Source organism: Corythoichthys intestinalis, chromosome 1, assembly GCF_030265065.1.
Source record: "Corythoichthys intestinalis isolate RoL2023-P3 chromosome 1, ASM3026506v1, whole genome shotgun sequence".
NCBI classification, from domain to species: Eukaryota; Metazoa; Chordata; class Actinopteri; order Syngnathiformes; family Syngnathidae; genus Corythoichthys; species Corythoichthys intestinalis.
The window spans coordinates 63,019,849-63,047,367 of NC_080395.1; the positions used below are offsets into that span (position 1 = coordinate 63,019,849).

The 27,519-nt window shown below is 38.9% G+C and overlaps 1 protein-coding gene across 2 annotated transcripts in view; it reads right to left on the reverse strand.

Moving 5' to 3' along the window:
- Window positions 1-27,519, reverse strand: part of syt7b (synaptotagmin VIIb) — a 186,800-nt gene that overhangs the window by 89,173 nt on the left and 70,108 nt on the right. For both annotated transcript variants that reach the window (XM_057834971.1, XM_057834980.1), the window contains exons 3-4: window positions 3,049-3,128; window positions 2,619-2,753 (exon numbers count right to left, since the gene is read on the reverse strand). In XM_057834971.1, the coding sequence (XP_057690954.1) occupies window positions 2,619-2,753; window positions 3,049-3,128 (215 nt within the window). The remainder of the gene's footprint in view (window positions 1-2,618; window positions 2,754-3,048; window positions 3,129-27,519) is intronic.

The following is a 27,519-nucleotide window of genomic DNA, read 5'->3' on the forward strand; positions in this document are numbered from 1 at the left end:
GTGGTAACACTTCACGAGCTTCAGGTGAAAGTTCTAATGAGGCAAGCAGAGCTGTAGGGAATGGGGCAGTCATACCACCTTTATGCAAAAGTGAATTTCTAGACTTGATGACCATTCTCAGGCATTTTAACAACCACATTTTGTTTCTTCAGGTGTCCTTTGCAATGCAGTTGTAATTTCTACCAACATGAGGGTGGTCCTCAAAGTAATATTGAGGGAAGGCAGAGCACATCTCTATCCAGAGCTGCATGGCCAGCAGTGCATACTAAACGCCGCCTCATTTTGGACATGCTTGAATGGAAAACATGAGGATTACCAGGGATGAGGGGAGACCTGGTAAAATACCGTGTGTGCATTACTATGAATACAAGTTGAGATGTACTTTTCGGTTTTGAGACTATCAATTGTGTTTGTTTTCACATCCTCTATTTCATGAACCGCTATGAATTCAGAGTACAGTGATTTTTGCTTATCACGTTCAATCGACGTGAACACAAAGGTACTTACAATACATGAGCCCTTTCCATAAGTTAATTTGTGCCAAATCCTGCAAGAACAGGATCCAGTACATCTTGATTTTGGCCTTACTGTGTTCTGGTACTAACCAGCTCTGTTGTAATTGACTTGTAGAGTTGGCTACAATTGTGAAGTACTGCATTCAAAATCAGTTTTCATTGGCTGTGATAACGTTGCTGTGCTGTTGTATTATGCAAATATACATATTTGTAAACATGTACGTCGCCTTTAATAGATGCGATGGTATAATGTATGCAGAATCGAAGTCACCATGGCGGCAGCGGTGGTGAATGTCCTTGTGTTGTGGCTAGGCATGTGCCGGTATGAGATTTTGATGGTACGATAACCGTGAGCACGGTATTGCAATTATAGCTCCAAAATTTTGAGATGTATGGGTTTTAAAAAATAAATAAATAAAAAAGAAAGAAAAGAAAAAAAAAAAAAACTTTTTTCCATTGAACAGGTTATTTTTTCAGAACATATTTGCAAATTGGAACATGAATATAATGTGAAAATAAATTAATGTGAAAATAAATAAATTAACAAAAAATAACAAATATTTTATATAAAATTAAAATAAATAGAACCTAGACTATACCCACAGCCGCAGCTCAAGTTGCTCAATATTAGAGAAAGAACAAAATAATTGCTATAAAAAAGTAAAAATACTTCTAAATAAAATTAAGAATATATACTGTATGACTTTTTTTGAGGGGGAGAAGCTGAAGTTTCGCCATTTTCAGCCACTGTGTCAACTTTCTTCTACATGATGTCATGCCTTTGTGTTAAAAAGAACAAAGAATTCATAAGTTAATAAGTTAGTTAAAAATGTATAAGTTAGGTAAAATGTAAATATTGTTGAGGAAAGGTTTAATCTAAAACAAAAAGTGAGGAGTGAGACCTCCTTTTGCAATTAGCGATCTTTGACGCAATCCTTTTTAAAAAAAAAAAATTTCTCCCCCCCTTCATTCAAGCATGTTTCTCACTCAGCGGCTGTGAGACATAAAACGTCGACGAAGCTGCTCTCCCAGCTTAGCCTAGGCTAACATTCGTCTTTGTAAGTTTTAGTTAGTTTGTATAATGAATTTGAAAGGAAAATGTATGTTTTGTTTTTGGCGACCTTTTTCATGGTGCTACTGCTATCCTGTTGAACCTACTCACATGTGGAAAAATACAATTGTATAACGTTTTAAATGTATTCATTTGTATATTTCACCACGATTTGAGAGCTCAATAAATTGAAGAAAAGTACGCATTGTGTTTGGAGGGTTTGTTTTTGGGTTTGCGGGCTGTTTAGCAGAATAGAGTCACTAACACTCACGGCAACAAACGGGAAGGGTGAGCGCTGCCGCACCAAGCCACTTCGGCTGCATTTTGGCACATGAAAAATAGCGAATACCGTACTAAGGTATGACGGAAAATTTTAGTGGTTTTGAAACCGCGACGTTTTCACACCACGGTAAACCGTGAAACCGGTAACCGGCACATGTCTAGTTGTGGCCAAAAGTGCCTCGTTCTGTTTTGTGATTAAAAAAAAACGACATTTTTTTGCTGCGTGTACATCGTGACTTTATACTGTTTTATCCTATACTGTGTTGTTGTTGTGTGCATGAGCTGTCGTCCACTAAAAATGTACTAACAAAGTCCAAACGCCTATTTCAGTCTCTAAATCAGAAATCCTGCACACAAGCACAAATTCGTGTTCCATTTCCTAAAGAATGTATGTCTTGCGAGAACACACAATTATATCTTGTGTAAGTTGATTTCCACTTGCCCCACTGCCGCGTTTGACATGTGTGAAGTGAGCAATGAATATACATTACGCTGATTAATTTTAAATTATTGTCATCAACATTTACCATGGATATTATCTGAAATTAAAGCTTGTAAATCCCTCAGCATGGCAAGCGGGTATTTGCATGTTGGATTTCAGACCGATTTGTATGTGTTCGGGACTGTGATGTGTCCGAAACTTCGTCCCTGGGCTATCATGAGTACTTTGCGTCTCGGCACTTTACCATTTACAAATTAGGCACTGCCCCTTTCCCTCCAGCCCCTCAATAGAGACACACTGTACTTTAAGTGTATTGAATGAGACTCACTTGGGTGTGAGGCGAGGGTCTCCATAGGGAGCATAGGGAGACATGTTTAAGAGAAACTCCTTTGGTGGGTAGGAGCTCCACCTCTGTTGCACATTGCTGCTGTCATTGTTATTCCAAAAGTCTCTGTCAAGATCACTGCGGTCAGAGAGAGTGGTAGAGTTACATAACATTAAAAGAGTGGTTGTTAAAAGAAAGCATTATAACAAGAGGAGGCTGGCAAGGCAAAAGGTGTCAAAAAAGAGTCAATACTTCCAATTTTATTTTATTTTTTTTTAACTGGGAAATATACAGTTTGTTGTTGCATTTTATGAAAATAAAAAATCGCTACACCAATATTTGTATGCTGCTCAGAAAATGTTGTTAAATTTGATACCACAGAGCCATAAATCATTTCCATGTGTCCCCCATCTACAAATTTCCCGTCACCTACTTGATAGCTTTATTTTCCCCTCGACCTCTCACAGACTCTGGAGAATTGGCAGCTTCCACGCCGGGCTTATTCCTTTTTCCCTGTGCACAGACAATGTAAAAAGTGATGGGAGGCACATCGGATGATAAATACATTTACCTGTACTGTCTAAGGATTACTTGAGTTATTATATCAGGTTAAAACATCCCCAGGGTCATGTACACACAATGAATAAATTATTTTAAGAATTAAGAAGTATTCACCTGTAAAATGTTACACCTTTCTATATGGAATTGGATTACATTTAAAAAATCATAAATGGAGGAATGATGGAATCATTAAAACATGGTACAAAGAGGGATTGGTAGAGAGTGGGCAAGAGTTCAAGCAAAATAAATTCATAACATGCAGCTGGAAAAACAAACAAAAGTCCCCCAAAGCATTAGCAAAATACATGTGGACAAAAAAAAAAAAAAGACTCCATATACGGTAGTGAGAACCTCCAAACTGAAAAAAATCTTGAAAAGAGTGGATGTAAGGGGCTGAATAGAGAAACTGTGGGCAGGCTAGAGGCAAGAGGACCATGAATGACAACAGGTGTAACGGATCATGAAATGGCGTGACACCATTATCACAGCCTATGAAGAAGGCATACAGGCAGGAGCACGGATACAATGATAGCCAAAATCACATTACCAGGGAAAAAAAAAACAAGAAAAAAAACTAAAACGTGCACCATATTTCTGCAAAAGAAACTATAATATAAAACACCTTAGGATGTGTGCTCTTGTAGCTCATATAATTCTGAATTTGACCAAAGAGTTTAGGAAGGAGCACAAACCATACATTCAGTTTGCAAGTCAAGGCTTTTTCAAAAAAGACAGATGTTTTGTCATGCAACTAAAGCTTTAAAGCAGAGATTTCAAATTCATGGCATGAGGACCTGATCCTGCCTGCTATGTTATTTTGTTGTCCAGTATGTATCTCACTAAAGCAAGTAAACTGTCAACCTTGCATTTCTTGCTGAATATGTATTATTTTTTTATCCTTTTGGTTTAAAATGAATTTGTTTTTCTTCCCTTAAAGTAAAGGCCTTCTCAAGATATATTGAAAATAGCTGTCCTGTCTGCCAGAATATCTGTTTCCTATCATTTTTCATGACTTACAGTGCTGGTCAAATGTATTCACCTGCAATTCTGTCAGATTATTCTCAATTTCTCCCAGAAAATGATTACATTTACAAATACTTTGGTAGTTATATCTTCATTTATATTACTTGCAATAAAAAAAAAAAAAAACACAAAAGAGAATGGGGGGAAAAAACATTAAATCATTATCATTTTACACATAACTCCAAAAATGGGCCGGACAAAAGTATTGGCACCCTTTGAAAAATCATGTGATGCTTCTCTAATTTGTGCAATTAACAGCACCTGTTACTTACCTGTGGCGCATAACAGGTGGTGGCAATAACTAAATCACACGTGCAGCCAGTTAAAATGGATTAAAGTTGACTCAACCTCTGGCCTGGGTCCTTGTTTATACCACAGTGAGTATGGAGAAAAGAAAGAAGAGCAAAGAACAGTCTAAGGACTTGAGAAGCAAAACTGTGAGGAGGCATGGGCAATCTTAAGGCTACAAGTCCATCTCCAAAGACCTGAATGTTCCTGTGTCTACTGTGCGCAGTGTCATCAATAAGTGTAAAGCCAATGGTACTGTGGCTAACCTCCCTAGATGTGGATGGAAAAGAAAATTTGACGTGAGAGTTCAACAAAACATTGTGTGGATGGTGGATAAAGAACCTCGACTAACATCCAAACAAGTTCAAGCTGTCCTGCAGTCCGAGGATACAACAGTGTCAACCTGTTCTATCCGTTGGCGTCTGAATGAAAAGGGACTCTATGGTAGGATACCCATGAAGACCCCACTTCTGACCCAGAGACATTAAAAAGCCAGGCTGGAGTTTGCCAAAAATGTTTGTCTATTCAGATGAGACAAAAGTAGAGTTTTTTGGGGAAAGGCATCAAAATAGAGTTCACAGGGAAAAAAACGAGCCCTTCAATGAAAAGAATACGGTCCCCACAGTTAAACGTGTCGGAGGATCCCTGATGTTTTGGGGTTGCTTTGCTACCTCTGGCACTGGACTGCTTGACCGTGTGCATTGCAAGTCTGAAGACTACCAACAAATTTCGCAGGGCCCAGTGTGAGAAAGCTGGGTCTCCCTCAGAGGTCATGGGTCTTCCAGCAGGACAATGACCCAAAACACACATCAAAAAGCACGAGAAAATGGTTTGAGAGAAAGCACTGGAGACTTCTCAAGCGGCCAACAATGAGTCCAGACCTGAATCCCATACAACACCTGTGGAGAGATCTGAAAATGGCAGTTTGGGGAAAGCACCCTTCAAATCTCAGAGACTTGGAGCAGTTGGCCAAAGAAGAATGGTCTAAAATTCCAGCAGAGCATTGTAAGAATCTCATTGATGGATACCGGAAGCGGTTGTTCGCAGTTATTTTGTCAAGGTTGTGCTACCAAGTATTAGGCTGAGGGGGCCAATACTTTTGTCCGGCCCAATTTTGGAGTTTTGTGTAAAATGCTAATGATTTTTCTTTTCATTCTCTTTTGTGTTTTTTTCATTGCAAGCAAAATAAATGAAGATATTACTACCAAAGCATTTGTAATAGCAGTCATTTCATGGGAGAAATTGAGCATTATCTGACAGAATTGCAGGGCTGCCAATACTTTTGGCCAGCACTGTATGATTTAGAAAGGAATTTTTCAAAATCAAGTTTATCACAAAGCAAATGCTGATCCCAGCTGATTTTGGGATGCAGGCTCAGTATAGTCTTGACTGCTTTTCAGCGGCAGGAAAAGTACAGTTCCGTAATAATTATTACCTATCCTTGACAAATATGGAAAATGTAATGTTCTCAATTAATATGCATGATTTTGTAAAAACACAAACACAGAAAAGGGAGAACGCGCCAACTCTCTTTGAGCCTATGAACTCACCATACTAGTACACTGTCAAGTGTTTGTCCTTAAAATGTCAAATTAAATTAGATGTGTTGAAGCTTTTTGACATGCTTCCCCCACAATGAACTTTTCATTTAACATCACCCTCACAGGAGCATTTAAATTTTTACACAACAGACATGTTTATTTGGCTCAGTAGTAGGGTGACCGCATTTCCATAAAAGAGGACACTCGGCCCGGCCTCGAGATACTTACATTTTACACAAAGTTCACTCAAAGATGCCTTATCACTTTAATATATCTAAAGTGTGCCAAGTCCGTCTGGGTAGAATTATTTTTAAAACAAAATAACAGCTATATAACCGCAGAGTTTGTTCTACAGGCTTTATTAGTCCTAAAAGAATAGAAAAATAATACTGTAAAAATACTGGAATGAAAATGATTAAAAAAAAAATAATAGAAATGCCTCATCTGTATTAGCAAATCATCCTTGAACAAAATAATAGCTGTCTTTTCAATTCTTACTGTACAAATAAATAATAGAAATAATATTCTAAATAGTACCTCTTCTGTAGAAAATCTACTTTTAACAAAAAGCTCTTTTCTCTTTCCAGTAAAATAATGTAAATCAAACCATAGCCTCCTGTGTTGTCAGTCACGCGTTACTGTAATCTGATTACTTTCTTTCAGTAACGAGCAATCTAACACGTTCATCTGATTAAAGTTAGTTTCTTTAGTGCCTGTACGTTGCTATTTTGTTATTTCCTCATAATGTATGTAGAATGAAGAATACTATAGTAATGTCCGAGGAGCATTTCGAATATAAATGTTGCTCTTGAGTTGAGGAGTGACATCACATGTCACGTTTTCCAAACTAAAAAAAAAAAGGGACACGTGTATTACCATGCTGTGTGAGCACTGTCTGCGGAGGCCAACACAACATAGCATAGCTACTTTGTCAGGATGCGAACAGTGAAAGAGGCAGGAGAGATACCACAAAGAGCTGTATTTGCTCACTGGAAATACAGCCATTTACTTCAAATTTTTGTCTAGTAAGGATGACAAAAATATCTCAGTGTGTTGCAAAACTGGGCTGGCTCAAAAAGACCGCTAAAAACTCCACATCCAATTCAAGGAACCACTTGGAAACAACACTCGACAAAACTCGAAACAAAGCCTACAGGTGATGAGACAGCATTTCTACAGTTTGTAACCAGCCTTTACGTACATTTTAAAGTTACAGTTTGTAACCATATGCAGAGTTTGACTTTTGTAGGAGGGGGGTGAGGAACATGCTGATGGACACACCTCATCATTTATGCGTTTTCTATATTTTCACTACTATGTATTGTAGATTCTCACTGAAGATATCAAAACTGTGAGTGAACATATGGAATTATGTAGTTGGCAAAAAAGTACTAACTGAAAACAGGTTTTATATTCTACTTTCTTCAAAGTACAGTGATTCCTTGTTTTTGCGGTTAATGGGGGGACCAGAACCCGCCGCGGTAAGTGAAAAACCGCGAAGTAGCGCCCCCTTCCCCCATCCCATAAAATTTTCAAAAAAAAGTTCAATGTATTTATTCAGATTTAGAATTAAACTGCTGGCCAAAAGTATTAGCACCCCTGCAATTCTGTCAGAAAAAGCTTAATTTCTCCCAGAAAATGAGTAATATTTTCATTTATTTTGCTTGCAATGAAAAAACACAAAATATAATAAAAAATAAAATAAACCAAATAAATGATCATTTTACACAAAACTCCCCCCAAAAATGGACCGGACAAAAGTATTGACATCCTTCTGCCTAATACTTGGTAGCACAACCTTTAGATGAAATAACTGCTTACAACCGCTTCCGATAGCCATCAATGAGCTTATTACAATGCTCTGCTGGAATTTTAGACCATTCGTCTTTGGCCAACTGCTCCAGGTCTCTGAGATTTGAAGGGTGCCTTCTCCAAACTGCCATTTTCAGATCTCTCCAAAGGTGTTCTATGGGATTCATTGCTGGCCACTTTAGAAGTCTCCAGTGCTTTCTCCAAACCATTTTCTAGTGCTTTTTGAAGTGTGTTTTGGGTCATTGTCCTGCTGGAAGACCCATGACCTCTGAGGGAGACCCAGCTTTCTCACCCTGGGCCGTACATTATGCTGCAAAACGTGTTGGTAGTCTTAAGACTTCATACTACCATGCGCACGGTCAAGCAGTCCAGTGCCACAGTTAGCAGTGCAACCCCAAAACATCTGGGAACCTCCGCCATGTTTGACTGTGGGGACTGTGTTCTTTTCTTTGAAGGCCTCGTTTTTTTCCCTGTAAACTCCATGTTGATGCCTTTTCCCAAAAAGCTCTACTTTTGTCTCATCTGACCAGAGAACATTCTTCCAAAACGTTTTTTGGCTTTCTTGGGTAAGTTTTGGCGAACTCCCGCCTGGCTTTTTTAAGTCTCCAAGTCAGACGTTGGGTCTTCCTGGGTATCCTACCATAGAGTCCCTTTTCATTCAGACGCCGACGGATAGTACGGGTTGACACTGTAGTACCCTTGGATTGCAGGGCAGCTTGAACTTTTTTGGATGTTAGTCGAGGTTCTTTATCCACCATCCGCACAATCTTTCGTTGAAATCTCTCATCAATTTTTCTTTTCCGTCCACATCTAGGGAGGTTAGCCACAATGCCATGGGCTTTACACCTATTGATGACACTGCGCACGGTAGACACGGGAACATTCAGGTCTCTGGAGATGGACTTGTAGCATTGAGATTGCCCATGCTTCCTCACAATTTTGCTTCTCAAGTCCTCAGACAGTTCTTTGGTCTTCTTTCTTTTCTCCACGCTCAATGTGGTACACACAGGGACACAGGACAGAGGTTGAGTGAACTTTAATCCATATTAACTGGCTGCAAGTGTGATTTAGTTATTGCTACCACCTGTTATGTGCCACAGGTAAGTAACAGGCACTATTAATTACACAAACTAGAGAAGCATCACATGATTTTCAAAGGGTGCCAATACTTTTGTCCAGCCCATTTTTGGAGTTTTGTGCAAAATGATAATGATTTAATTTTTTTCCATTCTCTTTTGTGTTTTTTCATCGCAAGCAAAATAAATGAAGATGATACCACAAAAGCATTTGTAATTGCAATCATTTTCTGGGAGAAATTTAGCATTATCGGACAGAATTGCAGGGGTGCCAATACTTTTGGGCAGCAGTGTACATACAGTCATGGAGGAAATTATTGGCACCCCTGGAATTTTTCCAGAAAATACAGCATTTCTCACAGAAATTACTGCGATTACCAATGTTTTCAGTATGATCAATCATATGGAAATTGGAAGATACTGATCAGTAGCCAGCAGTGTTGGGAATAACGCCATTATGTAACGGCGTTATTTTTTCAGTAACGGGGTAATCTAACTAATTACTTTTTCCGCCATTACAACGCCGTTACTGTTACTGACGGTCAAAAGCAGTGCGTTACTTACTTTGAATAAATTGAAGGAACTACCAGCCGTAGCGAGTCTACTCTGCTCTGTTTATTTGTCATCCATGACTTGGGGTGTGTTCAGGTTCATGGCAATGAAAATAGTAAACACACATAGCGTACCTTTGCAAGAACGATGGAGTTGCCGTTTGATATGGTCATAATGTGCAGGTCCTGCACCCATCCGCAGCAAAACTGTTCGTAGCTTTGTAGCGATTTGTAATTTGGGAATCGCTGATGAGTTTAGTAACATACACCAAACAATAAATACAGCAGAATGTCCATTTCGCGTAATTGTGGAAGCCCGTCGACATCTTTACTCCATTTGTCTTCGGCTTGCTCGTAAGGGTCAACATTGTTCACATCCTTAAGTTTAATCACATATCTGTTCTTCGTCTTAGTAACGAGTTTGTCTCTTTATCGAACTGGCAAGTTAAAGTTTAAAGTCCCGCGAGCCAGACCTGCTTCCAATATGGCTGCGTTGTTGTCAAATTTCACATGATCCCCCATTCTGTGACGTAAACGCTCGAGCTTAATCGCGCAAGTACTTCAGAGCCAGTTGTTTATATGTGAATTGTCTCGCCCTATGTTTGTATATGTGTATTTGTTGTTAATAACGTTTGTTTAAAAAAAAAAAAAAACTTCAGATCCGGTGTTTTCACACACAAACCAGAACAGCGCGTGCGGCAAACACACACACGTAAAACAGATGCAGACAGATATGATGGCAGAGCATTCAGAGGAAAATTTGTCCTTTACGAGGTGGTGATATAAACACTATTTCAAGTTGGTCGAAATTAAAGGAAAGAACGTGCATGTAAAGTGTAATTTATGTCCCGGGGCAAAGTCTTTGTCGACATCTGTGGTAAGCAATTCAAATCTGTTTATTTTTGTTGCACTTCAAGTGTAGGATAAATCTGTTGCTGGTGAGGTGCACTAAATATTACAAGGTTCTATAACACAAGTACCTGTCTGTTCTTCTCTATTCAACTGACTCGCACACTGCTCAGAAAATGTCAAATTCTTTGACATACAACAACTTCTTTTTAAAGTAACGGAAATAGTTACTTTCCCTGGTAACTAGTTACTTTTACTATAGAGTAATTCAGTTACTAACTCAGTTACTTTTTGGAAGAAGTAGTGAGTAACTATAACTAATTACTTTTTTAAAGTAACGTGCCCAACACTGGTGGCCAGTCAATTGGAGCATCCCTAATATGAATGTGTGTCTGTATGCTTATGTGTGGGTTTTTCAGTGTTTCACCCAGTGTAACCTCCAGAGGTTTTTCATACGGGTGGCCAGATGGGGCCACTTAAAATCTTGATGTGGCCCACCATATTAAAAGCCATGATTTCAAGTTTTGTTTATGTTGTTATAGTAAACAGGCCAGTAGAAAACTATCAGACTGACACCTACTGATATACTTAGGTTTATTGTGTTGTATTTCATGTTACTAATGATTTCATGTTGATAGTCCGTGACAGTCTAGTCAACATTTTGAGTTCCACAACAGTTCAGTTATACTGTGTTATGGATATATTAGGCATAAAGTGTACATTTAACAAGACAAAACAATTACTGTGGAAAAGCACGTGCTGTCATATAGTAACTGGATATTTCCCAACACAATGTCAATGTATCATACAAATAATTATTACTGAGTTAACAAAATACAGTGGTAGGTACCTCTACAAACGAATTTAGTTCATCCCAGGACCTGGTTTGTAAGTCGAAATGGTCGTATGTGGAGGGGGATTTTCTCATAACTCAGTACTGTCCATTTACCATTATATAATTCAATTATTTTGTTCCAAAGCCCCAAAACCTACGCTAAATCCTTCATAAATATTGCAGGTCCAATTACAAATAGCAATTACACATAGCAAAATAAACAAATCATAAATACAAATCGAAATATTAATAATATAATAATAATAATAATAATAATGTAACGAATTGGGTTCTAATGTGGTGTTTGTGTTTTGCATGCTGTTCCTGCACACACCACGTGGCTGACCTGAGAGTGAGAGAGGTGCGGAAAAGTGGGAAGGTTTTACTTTCTGTTTTCATGCTCTGCTGTTGTTGGCGTTGGCTAAGGCGGACAGTAGCCGTATTGTGCTGCACAGGTTCTGAAATAGATAATTAAAAACCCGACGAAGCTGGCGACTTCCTTCCCTATGTTACAATAATAATAATAATAATAATAATGAGAGTCGTCCTCGAGATGGCCATATTGTCGAGCCAGTTTACTGATGAGCACACCACGCTCATTTTTTTCCTGTAATTTCCTTCTAAATTTCAATGGTAAGCATCACCGGAAATCCACCGTGTGTACGTCTTGAGGGAAAATGACAAAATTGTGACGCTGTCATTAATCGTCGTATTTTGAGCATGTCGTCATATGTCGAGACGAATGACGAGTCAAATTTTATGTAGTATGTTGAAAGGATTGTTATGTCGAAGCGATCATATTTCAAGTTACCACTGTATTTAGTATATGTATGTATTTAGCATGGTTGTTGAGTTGTGTGGCGTTGGATTGTTATTGTTGTCTGCTTGTTCGTTTGTGAAACTTTAATGCGATGATTCTGTTCTAAAACTGTATAATGCATACGTAATCCCATCCTTGTTTCTACTTAACGGTCATGGATTCAATAGTGCACAAATACCATGCTTCTTATTTGCCAGGACAACACAAACAACGCCATGGCATTGTTCCAAAGGAGTTTAAAAAGGAAGAATTTATAGTTGTCTAAAACTTTCAGATAATTCATAGTAAACATTTCTCCTAAACAATAAGTGGGGAAACACCTCATGGTACAGGAGTTAATCTCTTTGAAGCATGACGTTTAATTGGATTTTTATTTATATCCAACTGTACCAAACGACACCCACACAGACCTAATTGGATCTTGAAGTGTTTTGCATTTCAATGAGAATTGTTGACTCATACATTTTCAGATGTAATATTAAAGTTCTCTTTTTCCCCGTCTTGCGATGGTTTCATGAATTCTTTACAAGAACGTGTCACCAACATCCAGGCTATTGATCATTTCTTACCAGGCCAAGTATTATTCCCGAACTTTACTTGTCTTTGAAAATCAGCCGTCTCATAACAAAACCAAAATACACAAAACTCCTTGAATGAAGACCATGTGTCTATTCTCCCTTGAAGCAATAATGATAGTACAAAAATACAGTATATCTTTTTAAAACAGCTCAATTGATTGTTCCAATACATAATTTGCATCAGAATACATTTTTTAATTCAAAAACCTTTAAAATGGCTTGAATTGTGAAGTAGACCCACAAATAACTTTAGCATACTAACTTCTTTCTATTGCATTGTCAACGTTGTCGAAACTTTCCTCTTCAGCACACTGGCCTCATTTTCGATGATGATAGCTTTAACTAAAATAACAAACTGGGTATTTTGTCGCTTGTACTGTCCAAAGAACGGTGCATCAACGAAAGTTGATAAACATGAGGAAAAACTTTGATGTAGGGCTGCAACACGTTGTTATAAATCAGGAGAGTATGATTCAGTGCAGCTAATCATTAATCATTAAACCAATTAATCATTAATCTATCGTAAATTCAGCAAGGTGAAGAAAATACAATGTTGGGGGAATGTGGAAGCTGGAAATTAGAAGTTGACGGGGGGAATTGCTCAACAAAAGAGGGATACAATTGGATAACAGTATTGGATTGAAACAAAATCCGCATATACCCTGAAGGGAAAGTGCAGAATAAAATCAAGGAGGTGACTTGAGCTGAATTTGTGAGACTGAGTGAAGCCATGCATTCTTCTGAAGTATTCTCAGAAGGCCTGCTGCCATCATGCATGTCACACAAGTGAATGGTGGCGGTAAAGGCTTTGTATTTAGAAAGATGACAGTGGATCTATTTCGTGGAAATCGCTTATTGGCAGACATATTTTTGTAAAAAGGCAGGGACCAAATCACCTACAGCAGTGGCGCCCAACCAGCAGTCCGCGACTGGTACAGGGCCACAATCCGCTTGGTATCGGGCCGTAAGAGAAATAATATTTCTGTTTTAAATCATGTGTGCACCATCGGCACTCAAGTATAGGTACCGTTGCCATTTTCCCTGTTGAACTGCTCAAGATTTGGACCTTATTTCCCCTCGGTATTAGTGTGCAGTTATTGAGGGATGTAAATTTGCCTCTATTGATTTACTTTATAGCATTATTGTACACTCTGTCATGATTGTATTTTATTTTCGAATTGTGTTCTCATAGTTTTACGGTGACAAATTAATAAATGCCAGTTGTAAGAAGAACTACGGTGTGATCCATGTTACCCGAAGGAAGTAATATATATCTATCTACCTTATATTTTTCTTTGTTTCATTAATATGACGTAAAATACATGTTTTTGGATAGATATTTTGAGATTTAGGTTTCACTTGGGGGGGTACTTAAATGGTTAATTCCGATTTATGCGGAAATATGGGTTCCGTCGCTAGCATAGAAATTTAAACTTGTTTGTTTTTTCCGTCGTGTTGGACTGTAAGGCCCCCCTCCCTTCACTAAATAATAAAAAAATCACAGCTTGTGGAGATAAAAAAAATAAATGCATTTACACTTTCGTTGATACTTTTGCTTTTACTTTCGAATCTCGTTTCTTGGTCGTGGTGAGGTGTGACTTTTGCACGGTGAGAAAAATGTTGGGGATCGCTGACCTACAAAATAGACTATGCTGCCTGCGACATCATCAAAAGCTGCTTTGGCTCAACAAAAAAAAAAAAAAAAAGGAGTTAACGTGAGTGGATGTGAAGATCTGGGGTTCCCGTGGTGTTCTCTTTGGGTGTATGAATTTAGACTGGAAAGGGATTAAAAACTGTTCTTGATCCGAAGAAGAAACATGCCTCAGCTTGTGGCTGCAAGTTATAAGGATCGCCAAGATGCTTTTGATCTGATCTTAAGCTTAGTTTTTGATAGTATTAGTAGTAGTTTTCAATTTTTCACGATTTTTACGACCTTATACAAGTTAGGGGGAATGGTTTACTGAATCTGCCAACAACATGGGCTAAATGTAACCACTTAAGTTTGATCAAAGTTGACTACAAGTCAAAAAGTACACCAACAAATGGTGGGGTGTATATTTAAACAACTATTCACACACATTGATGACATGCATAACAATATAAAGAGAAGAGACAAGAGAAGAACATACAATTGGCACTTAACAGGGCTTCTTTGAACCCAATACCTCTCGACCAGGGGTTAATTTGAGCCAGATCTTGCCGGAACAAGATCGGGCATCTCTTGATTTTGGCCTCCCTATGTTCCGGGACTTATTTCGGCACTAATCCGGCAATAATAACATAAAAACGTTGTGGAGGAGAGGACTTGTTGGTGGCTATCTCCACTTTTTTGTGGCAACAATATGCAAACAATACACAAAATAATTGCGGATTGCCGCCACATTCGACGGCGAACTTTTGCTTCTCGCCTGTCTGCCCTTTGCTTCCTACTACTCCCAGCTCTCCAGTCCCAGCGTCTCTAACACGCATCGTGCATAGTGTCTTGTTATGAGCTTTTTGTTGACATGACAAAGATATCGAACACACGACATGCTGACAACTTTGTTTCTTTATTAACACATGGAGCTAACAGCACGAACACTGCTTGGGGCTCTCGGCAGGCTGTGCCTCTCTACAGCACTCCCGCATCACGTGACCAAAACAACAGTAATGTTGCGTGCACTTCAGGGTGCCTCGTAAATCATTATATCAGAATATTACACATAGTTACGGACATTACAGTATAAAATAATAATATGCATAAATTCATTTACACACAAATCACTACAAATCATAACAAATCCCAAGAATTGTATGTTGTTTATAAAAATTTAACGTCATTTGAAAGAGTCGGAGATTTGTTGATGCACTGAAAAGCTGGACCAACAACTCACACCCCGATATAAAAAAATTAACTTGAAATTCGCGGCATCTGGGGAGCAAGCAGCCAGGATCAAATGGTGTTTCAGCATGCCAAAAAGACAGCTACAATTACTGTCTATTTTCAAAAAGAAGGAAGATGGTTCAAAGCGAGTCAGAAAAGCACAGAGAAAAGAAAGAAAAAAAGAAGTCCCACAGCATGGCAAGTGGGCATTTTCTCTCTGTTTTCAGCACCATTTTCTGCGTATGTTCCGGGACCTGTGCCCGTGCCGTCATTCCTGCGCTGTTATATGCACTTTGCGTTCCGGCACCTTATGATTTACATATTAAGCACTGCTCTCGAGCATAAGGCAGATTGCTCAAATGTACCTGGCATTAACTTTAGTAAACCAAGTTACTTTCAAAATGTATAATTGCAGCAATAAAAACTGCATCGGTGAATTCATTCCAAGAAAAAAATACTTTTTGTTTAAATATTTAATCAATAAATTGCAGGAGACAAAATGCTTAAGAAGACAGTACAAAAGCAGAACTGCACTAGGTAAAAGGAATTGGTGTCACCTAGACAAGGGCATAGAGATAAAGAATGATCAGACAAATACAAACAAGGATGATAACAGAAAAACACAAAGCTGACAAGGATACACTAACATAACAAGGAGTTTACAGTAATACTGATAGTTAACATTGGGGGGGTGAGGTCTCGTAATTTTGCTGTGGATATAAAAATGTTCACAATCAAGTTTTTGTGATGCATCTGTGAACAACCATTCTGGCTCATTATTTTTTTAAGCACCTTATGATTTTCCTTAAACCAAAGTTCACATTGTTGAGGTTGGTCCTTCTTTGTATTAAGGGCAAACTTTTTTTTGATAAAGGAAGCAAATTCTTGAGAAATACACTGACGTCTCAAGTCGCCATGCAAGCCAACAGTTTGAGGTTTTACCAGATTAAAATATTGTACGTTTTGTATGAGTATATAGTGTGAGTAGACTTTTGGTATCTCCATTTTAAACCACCATACAAGAAGCATATGCGATGTGATGTGGATCGAACTGTATAGGTGAAATTACATTTGCTCCAGCAGTTGAGCCAACTGCTCAGAGTGATTCTTATTAGCATATAAATCATTAGTATGGCGCTGGTGGCATGAGGCAAGCAGCCACGAAAGACAAAGCTTGTGGCACACAGAGCTTGTGGCACACAAAGCCGTGACTACAGAGTGCAGTAAAGTTTTAGATAGTGTTTGCTGTCAGGGACAAATATGCAAAACTCTCTTTGGCTCCAATGCCTTGTACTGTGCATGAAAAACATGAAGTAAACACTCACTGAACACATTCTGTCCAAGGTCACACAATCATGAAAACAAAAGCATGACTGCCAGCCGGAGTGCAGTTTATTTTCAACAGCCAAGTGTCACAGGTTAGAACATGGCAGGTTGCAGAATGTTTGGTGTGTTTGTCATTAAACCCATCTGCCTTCATTTTGAGATATTATAGATTCCCTACTGTATATTAAATTCTCCCCATTGCTCAATACAGGCAAGTTTCCTTTGAGTGAGTCTCACTTTCTGAAGTCAAATCAGACTAAACTTCTATTTTTTCAGGTCAGGCAGAATTACACCTGGGGATTTATTTTAAAGCCACACCTCAAACACTCCACTTCCTTGTTTGAAATCATGGGAAATTCAAAAGAAAGCTGCCAGGTAATCAGAGAGAGAATAACAGAGCTCCAAAAGACTGGCTCATCCTTGGGTGCAATTTCCAGATGCTTGAAGTTGCCAAAATTAATTTGTTCAAACAATTACACGCAGGAATAAACATCATGGAAATGTCCAGTCATCAAACTGCTCAGAAAGGAGATAGGCCTTGTGTCCCAGAAATGAACATGTTTCGGTCCGAAATGTGCAAATCAACCATAGAACAAAAGCTAAAGAAATTGAGAAGATACTTGTTAAAGCTGGTTTAAATAAAAAAAAAAAAAAGTGTCATTATCCACAGGAAACAAGTCCTGCTCTGATATGGGCTGAAAGGCCACTCGGCTAGAATACAGCCATTACTCCTAAAGAAAAAAAATTAAAAAGCCTGACTAAAGTTTGCAAAAGTCACCAAGGCAAACATCTTAACTTCTGGAGACATGTCATGTGGTCTGATGAAATGGAAGTGAAGCTGTTTGGCCATAATGACCAACGTTACATCTGGAGGTAAAAGGGGGAAAGCTTGTAGACCTACACTGCTGGCCAAAAGTATTGGCAGCCCTGCAATTCTGTCAGTTAATGCTCAAACTCGCCCAAAAATTATTGCAATTACAAATGCCTTGGTTGTAATATCTTCATTTATTTTTCTTGCAATGAAAAAACACAAAAGAGAATGTAAAAAAAAAAAAATTAAATCATTATCATTTCACACAAAACTCCAAAAATGTGCCGGACAAAAGTATTGGCACCCTTTGAAAAATCATGTCATGCTTCTCTAATTTGTGTTATTAACAGCACCTGTTACTTACCTGTGGCACATAGCATGTGGTGGCAACAACCAAATCACACTTGCGGCCAGTTAAAATGGATTAAAGTTGGCTCAACCTCTGTCCTGTGTCCTTGTATGTACCACATTGATCATAGAGAAAAGAAAGAAGACCAAAGAACTGTCCGAGGACTTGAGAAGCAAACTTGCATGGGCAATCTCAAGGCTACAAGTCCATCTTCAAAGACCTGAATGTTCCTGTGTCTACTGTGTGCAGTGTCATCAATCAGTATAAAGCCCATGGCACTGTGGCTAACCTCCCTAGATGTGGAAGGAAAAGAAAAATTGACCAGAGATTTTAACAAAAGATTGTGCGATGGTGGATAAAGAACCTCGACTAACAACCATAGAAGTTCAAGCTGTCCTGCAGTCCGAGGGTACAACAGTGTCAACCCGTAGTATACGTCGGCGTCTGAATGAAAAGGGACTCTATGGTAGGATACCCAGGAAGACCCCACTTCTGACCCAGAGACATAAAAAAGCCAGTGGGAGTTTGCCAAAACTTACCCAAGACAGCCAAAAACGTTTCGGAAGAATGTTCTCTGGTCAGATGAGACAAAAGCAGAGCTTTTTGTGGAAAGGCATAAACATAGAGTTTACAGGAAAAAAAAAAAACGAGTCCTTCAAAGAAAAGAGCACGGTCCCCACAGTCAAACATGGTGGAGGTTCCCTGATGTTTTGAGGATTGCTTTGCTTCCTCTGGCACTGGACTGCTTGACCGTTTGCATGGCATTATGAAGTCTGAATACTACCAACAAATTTTGCAGTATAATGTAGGGCCCAGTGTGAAAAAGCTGGGTCTCTCTCAGAGGTCATTGATCTTCCAGCAGGACAATGACCCAAAACACACTTCAAAAAGCACTAGAAAATGGTTTGAAGGAAAGCACTGGAGACTTCTAAAGTGGCCAGCAATGAGTCCAGACCTGAATCCCATGGAACACCTGTGAAGAGATCTGAAAATGGCAGTTTGGAGAATGCACCCTTCAAATCTCAGAGACCTGGAGAAGTTGGCCAAAGAACATTGGTCTAAAATTCCAGCAGAGCATTGTAAGAATGTCATTTATGTAAACCGGAAGCGGTTGTTCACAGTTATTTTGTCTAAAGGTTGTGCTACCAAGTATTAGGCTGAGGATGCCAACACTTTTGTCAGGCCCATTTGTGGAGTTTTGTGTAAAATGATCATGATTTAATTTTTTTGTTCATTCTCTTTTGTGTTTTGTCATTGCAAGTAAAATAAATGAAGATATTACTACCAAAGCATTTGTAATTGCAATCATTTTCTGGGATAAATTGAGCATTACTGTCAGAATTGCAGGGGTGCCAATATTTTTGGCCAGCAGTGTATGAGCAGCATACTAACTATTAAGTATGGAAGTGGCAGCATTATGTTGTGCGGAAGTTTGTTGTAGCAGGATCTGGAACTCTTCATAAAAAATAAATAAATAAAAAAAGACAGCATCATAAGAAAGAACATTACATGGAGATATTAGGGCAACATCTCAAAACACCAGCTGGGTAGCTAAAACATGGGTGCAAGTGGATCTTCCAAATGAAAAAGGAATGATAAGCCTATGACCAAAATGGTTAAAAAGTGTCTTGAGGATAACAAAGTCAATGTTTCGGAGTGACCATCACAAGGACCGGATCTGAGTCCTATTGAAAATTTCTGGGCAGCTCTGAATAGCCGTGTGCGACCAACAAATCTGACCCAGTTACACTAATTCTGTCAGGAAGAATGGGCCAGAGTTCCAGCTGAGTAATGTCAGAAGATGTGGACGATTACCCAAAATGTTTGACCTAAGTCATGCAATTCAAATGAAATGCTACTACTGTAAACCTTTGCCATTAAAGAAAATCATATAAGGTTCGCTAAGAAATTCTTCATTGTGATGTTTAACAAAATTAAATAATTTTGGTCATTCTGACTGACCTGAAACATGGGAGGTTTGGTGTACTTTGACTTCAGACAGTGAGATAAAAAAATAAACGTGTGTTTTTGCACAGTGTATGTAAACTTTTTCCTTCAAAATGACCCAGGACCATTTCTTTCTTAAAATATCTTTGCAATGAAAAATTATTTTTTTCATAATCCAGGAATTAGTGAAATGTTTTTTTAAATGAACCAAACATAAGTGGCTAAAAAAAATGACTGTCAGTCATTTTCTATAGAATGCAATGCGAAACTGATTTAATCAACTATGGCTATCAGTAATAAATTACTTGGGGACCACACAGATAATAGCAGAAGTGTCTTTACATTAGCTGGACCAACGCCAGGTACCCGGGCCATTTACTGTCCACTGTCCACGTTATGTGGCCCTTGGCATGCATTAAAATTTACAGCATGCTTGCTGGTTTTCCTCATTTCTTGCTTTCAAAGAAACTTAAGGCGAAGAGGCTTCACTGTGCGCACATTTCTACGCACTTCGGCACATCTGTTTCAAGCTAAATGAACAGAGTTATTCCTCGTCTCTTCTCTTTGTCTTTCTTATCTCCTTGATGTCATGGCTGCTATATATACGGTTGAAATGGTCTGACAGATGCTTAATGATGGAAAAGCAATAATGGGGTCTGAGATTTTTGATGATGAGGTCGCAGATTATTGTCCAGGTGGAAGAGGCAGTCGTCTACCTAAAAATCCAAATAAACAGGATACATTTGACTCAGAAGATTCCTCTTCTATGTCCTCTGAAAGAGAAATTTTACACTCAATAGTCCAACCCTGTTACTACTTCTTCATCATCATCAGCTGTTGGACCATTTCAACTGTGTATCTAGTAGCCAGTGACTCAGAAAGGAAGTGAGGCATCGCTCTGTACATTTAGGTTAATATGTAAAGGATCAACAACAACAAAAACTTTCTGATTTGGCTGTGTGTTTCACACTGTACAAATTTCAACCCTTGAAGCGTTCATACTGGGTTCACATTGGATTCTGAAGCTGCTCTTAGAATTATATTAAACAGTGGGGCAAATAAGTATTTAGTCAACCACTAATTGTGCAAGTTCTCCCACTTGAAAATATTAGAGAGGCCTGTAATTGTCAACATTGGTAAACCTTAACCATGAGAGACAGAATGTGGAAGAAAAATCCAGAAAACCACATTGTTTGATTTTTAAATAATTTATTTGCAAATCATGGTGAAAAATAAGTATTTGGTCAATACCAAAAGTTCATCTCAATACTTTGTTATGTACCCTTTGTTGGCAATAATGGAGGCCAAACGTTTTCTGTAACTCTCCACAAGCTTTTCAGACACTGGTGTTCTTCGGATGCAATTCAGTATTCTTTCTCCTCAAAACACGAGAACCTGTGTTTCTACCAAAAAGTTCTATTTTGGTTTCATCTGACCATAACACATTCTCCCAGTCCTCTTCTGGATCATCCAAATGCTCACTAGCGGACCGCAGACGGGCCTGGACGTGTACTTTCTTCAGCAGGGGGACACATCTGGCAGTGCAGAATTTGAGTCCCTGGCAGTGCATTGTGTTACTGATAGTAGCCTTTGCTACTGTGGTCCCAACTCTCTGTAGGTCATTCACAGGGTGCCCCCCCACGTGTGGTTCTGGGATTTTTGCTCACCGTTCTTGTTATCATTTTGATGCCACGGGGTGAGATCTTGCATGGAGCCCCAGATCGATTATCAGTTGTCTTGTATGTCTTCCATTTTCTAATAATTGCTCACACAGTTGATTTCTTTACACCAAGCGTTTTACCTATTGCAGATTCAGTATTCCCAGCCTGGTGCAGGTCTACAATCTGGTCTCTGGTGTCCTTCGACGGCTCTTTGGTCTTGGCCATAGTGGAGTTTGGAGTGTGACTGACTAAGGTTGTAGACAGGTGTCTTTTATACCGATAATGAGTTAAAACAGGTGCCATTAATACAGGTAACGAGTGGAGCCTCGTCAAACCTCGTTAGACCTCGTTAGAAGTTAGACCTCTTTGACAGCCAGAAATCTTGCTTGTTTGTAGGTGACCAAATACTTATTTTCCACTCTAATTTGGAAATAAAGTCTTTAAAAATAAAACAATGTGATTTTCAGGTTTTTTTTTTTTTTTTTTTTCACATTGTCTCTCATGGTTGAGGTTTACCCATGTTGACAATTACAGGCCTCTCTAATCTTTTCAAGTAGGAGAACTTGCACAATTGGTGGTTGACTAAATACTCTTTTGCCCCACTGTATAGATAAGGGCAGAGACATCAAAATACTTGACCTAAAAGCTCCTTCATTCACTGTGCCCCGCCTGCCCATAGGGGGCTGTGTGACTTCATTTATTAGAAGTCGGTGGGAGCGAAACTCTCACAAATGCTTTTGAGCACAAAGCTGGATTTACATTTAAAAAGCTGGACTGCATACTAACAAGAAGTATTGTCTCAGGAGTGATTTGTTCGAGGATTCAAGGTAATTATTATATTTTTCGTACCATGTATGCATTTTGAAACGTTGTGAAGAAAATCAATGGGAGAAATTAGCCACTCCATACCTCACAATATTTACGTAAAATAACTGCCAACTGCCTAGTTTTTGTTTTTAACCAATAATCGAGAATGTTTTACGTCCATATCTATGAGGAATTCAGTGATTTAAGCATTTATTCACAAGAATTTTGAACGGAAAAAGCCATTGTGGCAGCCCCCTTATCATAACAAAGAGCTAACAGATCAGCATCATTCTTTGACATATTTACGTAAATTCAAACTGCCCAATTTTTTTTTTTTTTTTTTTGCTTTTAACCAAGAGCAGCAGCTTTCACAACAACGGCTATATGGTGCTGCCCAGGTATCCTGGGGCTGAAGTAAGTGGCCAGCCTTATTCACTTTATAAAAAAGATGAATCAAGACACCTATCTTTCTAAAACAACCATGTTTTTTAGGAGCCTGAGAGGATGAGGACGGCCCGATTCTCAAGCCTGAAGGTGCTGGCGCACTCTTTGATCGAGTTGGCAGAGCGTCGGGCTCATCATGGTGGTCGTCAACGCCAACACGGTCGCCGGGCTGAGGCTCCTCGCCATGATCACGGGACAGAAGGAACACAGGGACACAGAGACAGGCCAGGTAGTCCTCAAACGGCCATCTTTCCCCCTGGCCCACATGGCGTCCTTCAGAACGTCGCTGTGGACTCCCTGATGTGCAGGAAGCACAAGAGCACCTGCTGGAGTTCCTGGCGGTCCCTCTTCAACTGTTTTGGTGCGAACTTCTCCAACTTCAGAAGCGAGGAAGAACAGGGCCTTGGAGTGGCCGACCGGCAGGACAGGAAAAGGAGCAGAGTCAAGGAGGGCAGAAAGGAGACGGCGAGGAACAGGGACTTGTACAAGTCGAGGAAGCTGACCAGAAAACGCAAGGCATAGAAAAAGACTATGTGATTGTTGAAAGACGGGGCTCACATCCTGGTAACACCACATCGATTGTTTGCACTGCCTTAATCGTTGGACTATCTCATACGCTTTTCATATTTATGTTTATTTAGATTTCATACTTGCACGACAGTTTTGAGATTTTAACTTATTCTGCACTGTAAAGGGATGCTCCACAATTTCATTGTATAGCTGTATAATGATAATAAAGGGCAATTGTATTCTATAATAAGTTATGATTGTACATATAATTTATTAATAATATATTGATATAATATTTATAATGGATTCTGCATGTTTTCCTCAAGTATTAAGTTTCTGATGTTAAATTGAGTGATATATTAGATGTTGAAGGCTAGCAGTAAATAAAAAAAAAATGAAGTTGCTATTTTGGTCAAAAACTAATCATTTTGATTATTTGAGACCATTTTTTCTTTACTAATCGCTTATCCAAAAAAAAAATCATTCTTTCATTTAATGGGAACCAGTTTTTTTTTTTCAATGAAAAATATGAAGACATGTTGGAAGCTGTAGCAATTGCGATGTCTGTTGACAAAAACAATTATTTGTGTCTTATTAAAAATCCCATATCATATCAATTTTTTTGTGACTTCGAGGCCTTTTCTTGTACAATCACTGAAAAAACTACAAACTTGTTTTCCTCTGAACAGTATGTACCCTCCCACTAAGTTTAACAAGTCGAATAAAGCACACAGGCACACTCCAAACAGATTACGTTGAATTATAGTATGACGATAGTATGATGACGATTAGAGTTCAAGTGATTACTTCTAATTCCTATGAGACACAGTATACTGTACAGTAAAATGTACATTTTAAAAAATGTATTATTTTCTTCCTTGCTTTTCAACTCAACATTAAATTGTTGTTCGTTTATTATTTTAATTGTTTTACTTCATAATGTTCTTTTAAAATTATTTTTTTGTATTAATGTACTACTCTAGTGGTCCTTGTAGGCTACCTCGCGCACCAGAGCAACATGTCAGTGAATGGTCACCCCTGCTGAGATGGCAGTAGTTCTTTTGTACAATCATTGGCCAAATGTCAACCAAATGTATTGTCGATGATCTTTAATTATTATGTCTGAATTATGTGAAGCAGGAGCCCAAGGAAGACTACACCGTGTAACGGTCACCTACACTGCCTAACTAAATGGAAGTCAGGTGAATGAACAACTACACTGACATGTCTGAATTATAGCTATTATCGATGAAAAAGTGTGCGCTTATCCACATTTGTACTTTCATTTTTCTTAACACTCAAAGGAGTCTAATTGATTGATCGATTGATTGATAGGTATGAAGACCTGGAATAACACACTTCATCACTTAATTGTTTTAGGTTGTTTTTCCTTTGGCAAAAAATGCACTTTGTAAAATCTAGTAATGGCTTTCAATAAACTAAAAGAGTTTGCACATAATAAATTAAGTCAGGGGATGTCAGGTGTCGTTCCTGTTTAATGCAGCAGAGATTTAACATTAACCCAAGTTCAAAGAGGAAGTGTCAAAATAAATCTTTTCAGGAGTGGGCCTATGGTCTATTATCTGTATTTGCCAGCAGCAGATCCAACCACCAGGGATGTGAAAAAAATACATTATTTCTCCACTCTTTCAATGTTTTTTCCCCTGACAAAAAAAAAAAAAAACGGAAAAAATTGGGCAGTGTTAATGAAAAGTAACTGTTATTTATTTTCTCGTGATTTCTGATCAAAGCTTAAGAGATGTGGTGCAGGGTTGCTGATAAGCTGTATTGACACTGTTTGAGGTTTGTATAATTTAGCTGATACAGTATTCAATGAGGGAGTCACTGATGGTGTAGTAGTACATCCAGCTGACTTTGTGCAGGCAGTGTGGGATTATTTCCCATTCAGTGGCAGTGTGATTATGAGTGCGAATAGTTGTGTCTTTGTACATGTAGCATTTTGACCAACGAAAAGCATAGCCTTGGATTACTGTAATTACTTTTTCACTTTCACTAAAATTATTAAGATTGGGTGAACCTTAGCAGCTACAGGATTGCGTTGACAGAACCCACCAGGAGGTTTATGAACATTCTTATGTGGCAAGATTCACCAACAGCATTGTTGCTGGCCTTAGGCCAAACTCACCTTCTGAACAACAATGCAAGCTGGCATATTGACCTAATTTATAGAGCAAGGGTTACCTTCTGTAACTATTAGTTCATACAGTATCCTGCCACCATGTGTTATGGTACACTAAATAAGGTCAGGCAGGTGGTGTAGTGACGCAACAAAAACACCACTCACCAACTTTCACCATTTACACTTGTAAAACACCAGATTATTGCCAAGGTATCATCCTGTTTAGGCCTGATATGGAATAGTTTGGGGACCCTTGCCTCTGTAGAATGCAAATAATAGCGGGAGTCAAACTGTAGGATGGCTACAGATCGATCAAGTTGACTGAAGTCAGACTTCGGTCACTGAATTTATGACTTTATGACTGGCTTCAATGCTCAACTTGACTGTTTTGCCAAACAACAGACTTGACTTGAATAAATTCAAATCTCTCTGGTCCCTATTCCCATGCACAGTGGAAATCTACAATAACAGAGGCAGGGCTGTGACAAGTGAAGGAGTGTTTTAGACCATGTTTTGGGACTTTGAAGGACTTGAACCACCATTGCTTTGGAAATATTGTACCTGTGTAATCTACCCTTCTTGACAGAACAAGGCAAATCTTTAATGTTCATAAGGTTGGCCACAACAGTCAGGGAGTCCACGTGTCTTGCCTGCCTGCTCTTATAGGTAATTTAAGACATGGATGCCTTGGCCCAGTGGGGCTAGTGCTGCTTTGATGCACTTTGTGAAAGTGTGAGACGACAACTAGGGGACAGTGTATTCGCCTAATGATCTGGATGGAGGGGGAGGGGGGTGCACTTATACACACACTGTGGTTTTTGTAAGAAAAAGCGGAAAGAATCGTCCCACAGATTCACTTGTCCACTTTGTCCGTCAATCTCAATAGGTGTGACAAACTTCAGGTTGCTGTAGAATGTTTTTTTTTTTGTTCCTAAATGCCATCTTTTGGGTGGCTGGAAATAGGTTAAACTAAACCACTGCACACGACACCTCACAGTTCTGGGATCAATGGTTCAGTCCTCCTCATGCCCGTGTAGGTTTCCTCTGAATGCTCTGGTTTCCTCCTGCAGCCCTCCAAAAATATGCATGCTAGGTTGATTAAGCACTCTGAACTCCATAGGTGTGATCGTGAGCATAGGCAGAGTTCGAATTTTAGGGCAGTGGGGGTACAAAATATTGATGACCCCGACACGCAGCGTAAGCAATAAAATTAACTTAAAAGAATATTTATAATAATAAGTTGAAAATGAGCATTTTTTGCTTCCCATCATTTTTGAGGGGAGTTCTAAATCAGGCTGCTTAGGACACCTATAATTTTAGCCAAGATCGTCATCCATATAATATGGTATGCCCACCGGTGGTGGCTCTGTTGTACAATTAGCGCCTTTAGAGGGGCAAATTGCAACTCCGCTCGCCATTTTGGCAGTGGTCTCTGGCGTTTCATGGTCTACATTTTCAATCCTTGGTTCTTGCTCTGTAGTTGGTGTCGCTTTTGAAAGCTTAGTTTTGAAAAAAATTACTTATATCCATCATGCCTCTTCGGTCCTAAGGTCACAGGTGGTTTTGGCTAACCATAGCAAATGGTGCTAGTCGCATCATCTGTTCGAAAAATAATTTTTTTTTTTGTTCTTTTCAATCATTTTTGTTGTCTGTTTTACTGCTTTACAGCTTTTATAGACAATATTTTACCGGAAAACTCTTAACTTTAAAATCCTATATAGGAAAGTCAATTACATTCAAAGACACTTTTCGGCCACGGGGTTGTTCCCCTGGCGCCCCATTAAACACCGCATATAATTGTGAGTCTTAATGTTTGTTTGTCTATATGTGCCCTGCAATTGTCTGGCAACCAGTTCAGCATGTACCCAGACTTCTGCCCATAGCAGAAAGCAAAAGGCCCACAAGTCTGTCAAGAGCATAAGCAAAAACAGTATTATTAATATTACTGGTTTCATATTAAACCACTGGAGTGCATTGTCCATGCTGACTGTTGTTGTTGCATCCTTTTTAGGGGTGCCAAAAAGGCCTATGAACTTCTCACTTTGCCAAGGACTACATTTCATTGTTGCAAACTTTGGGGGTCGGGTTGTAGAATTTGTTCCCTAGCTCCAT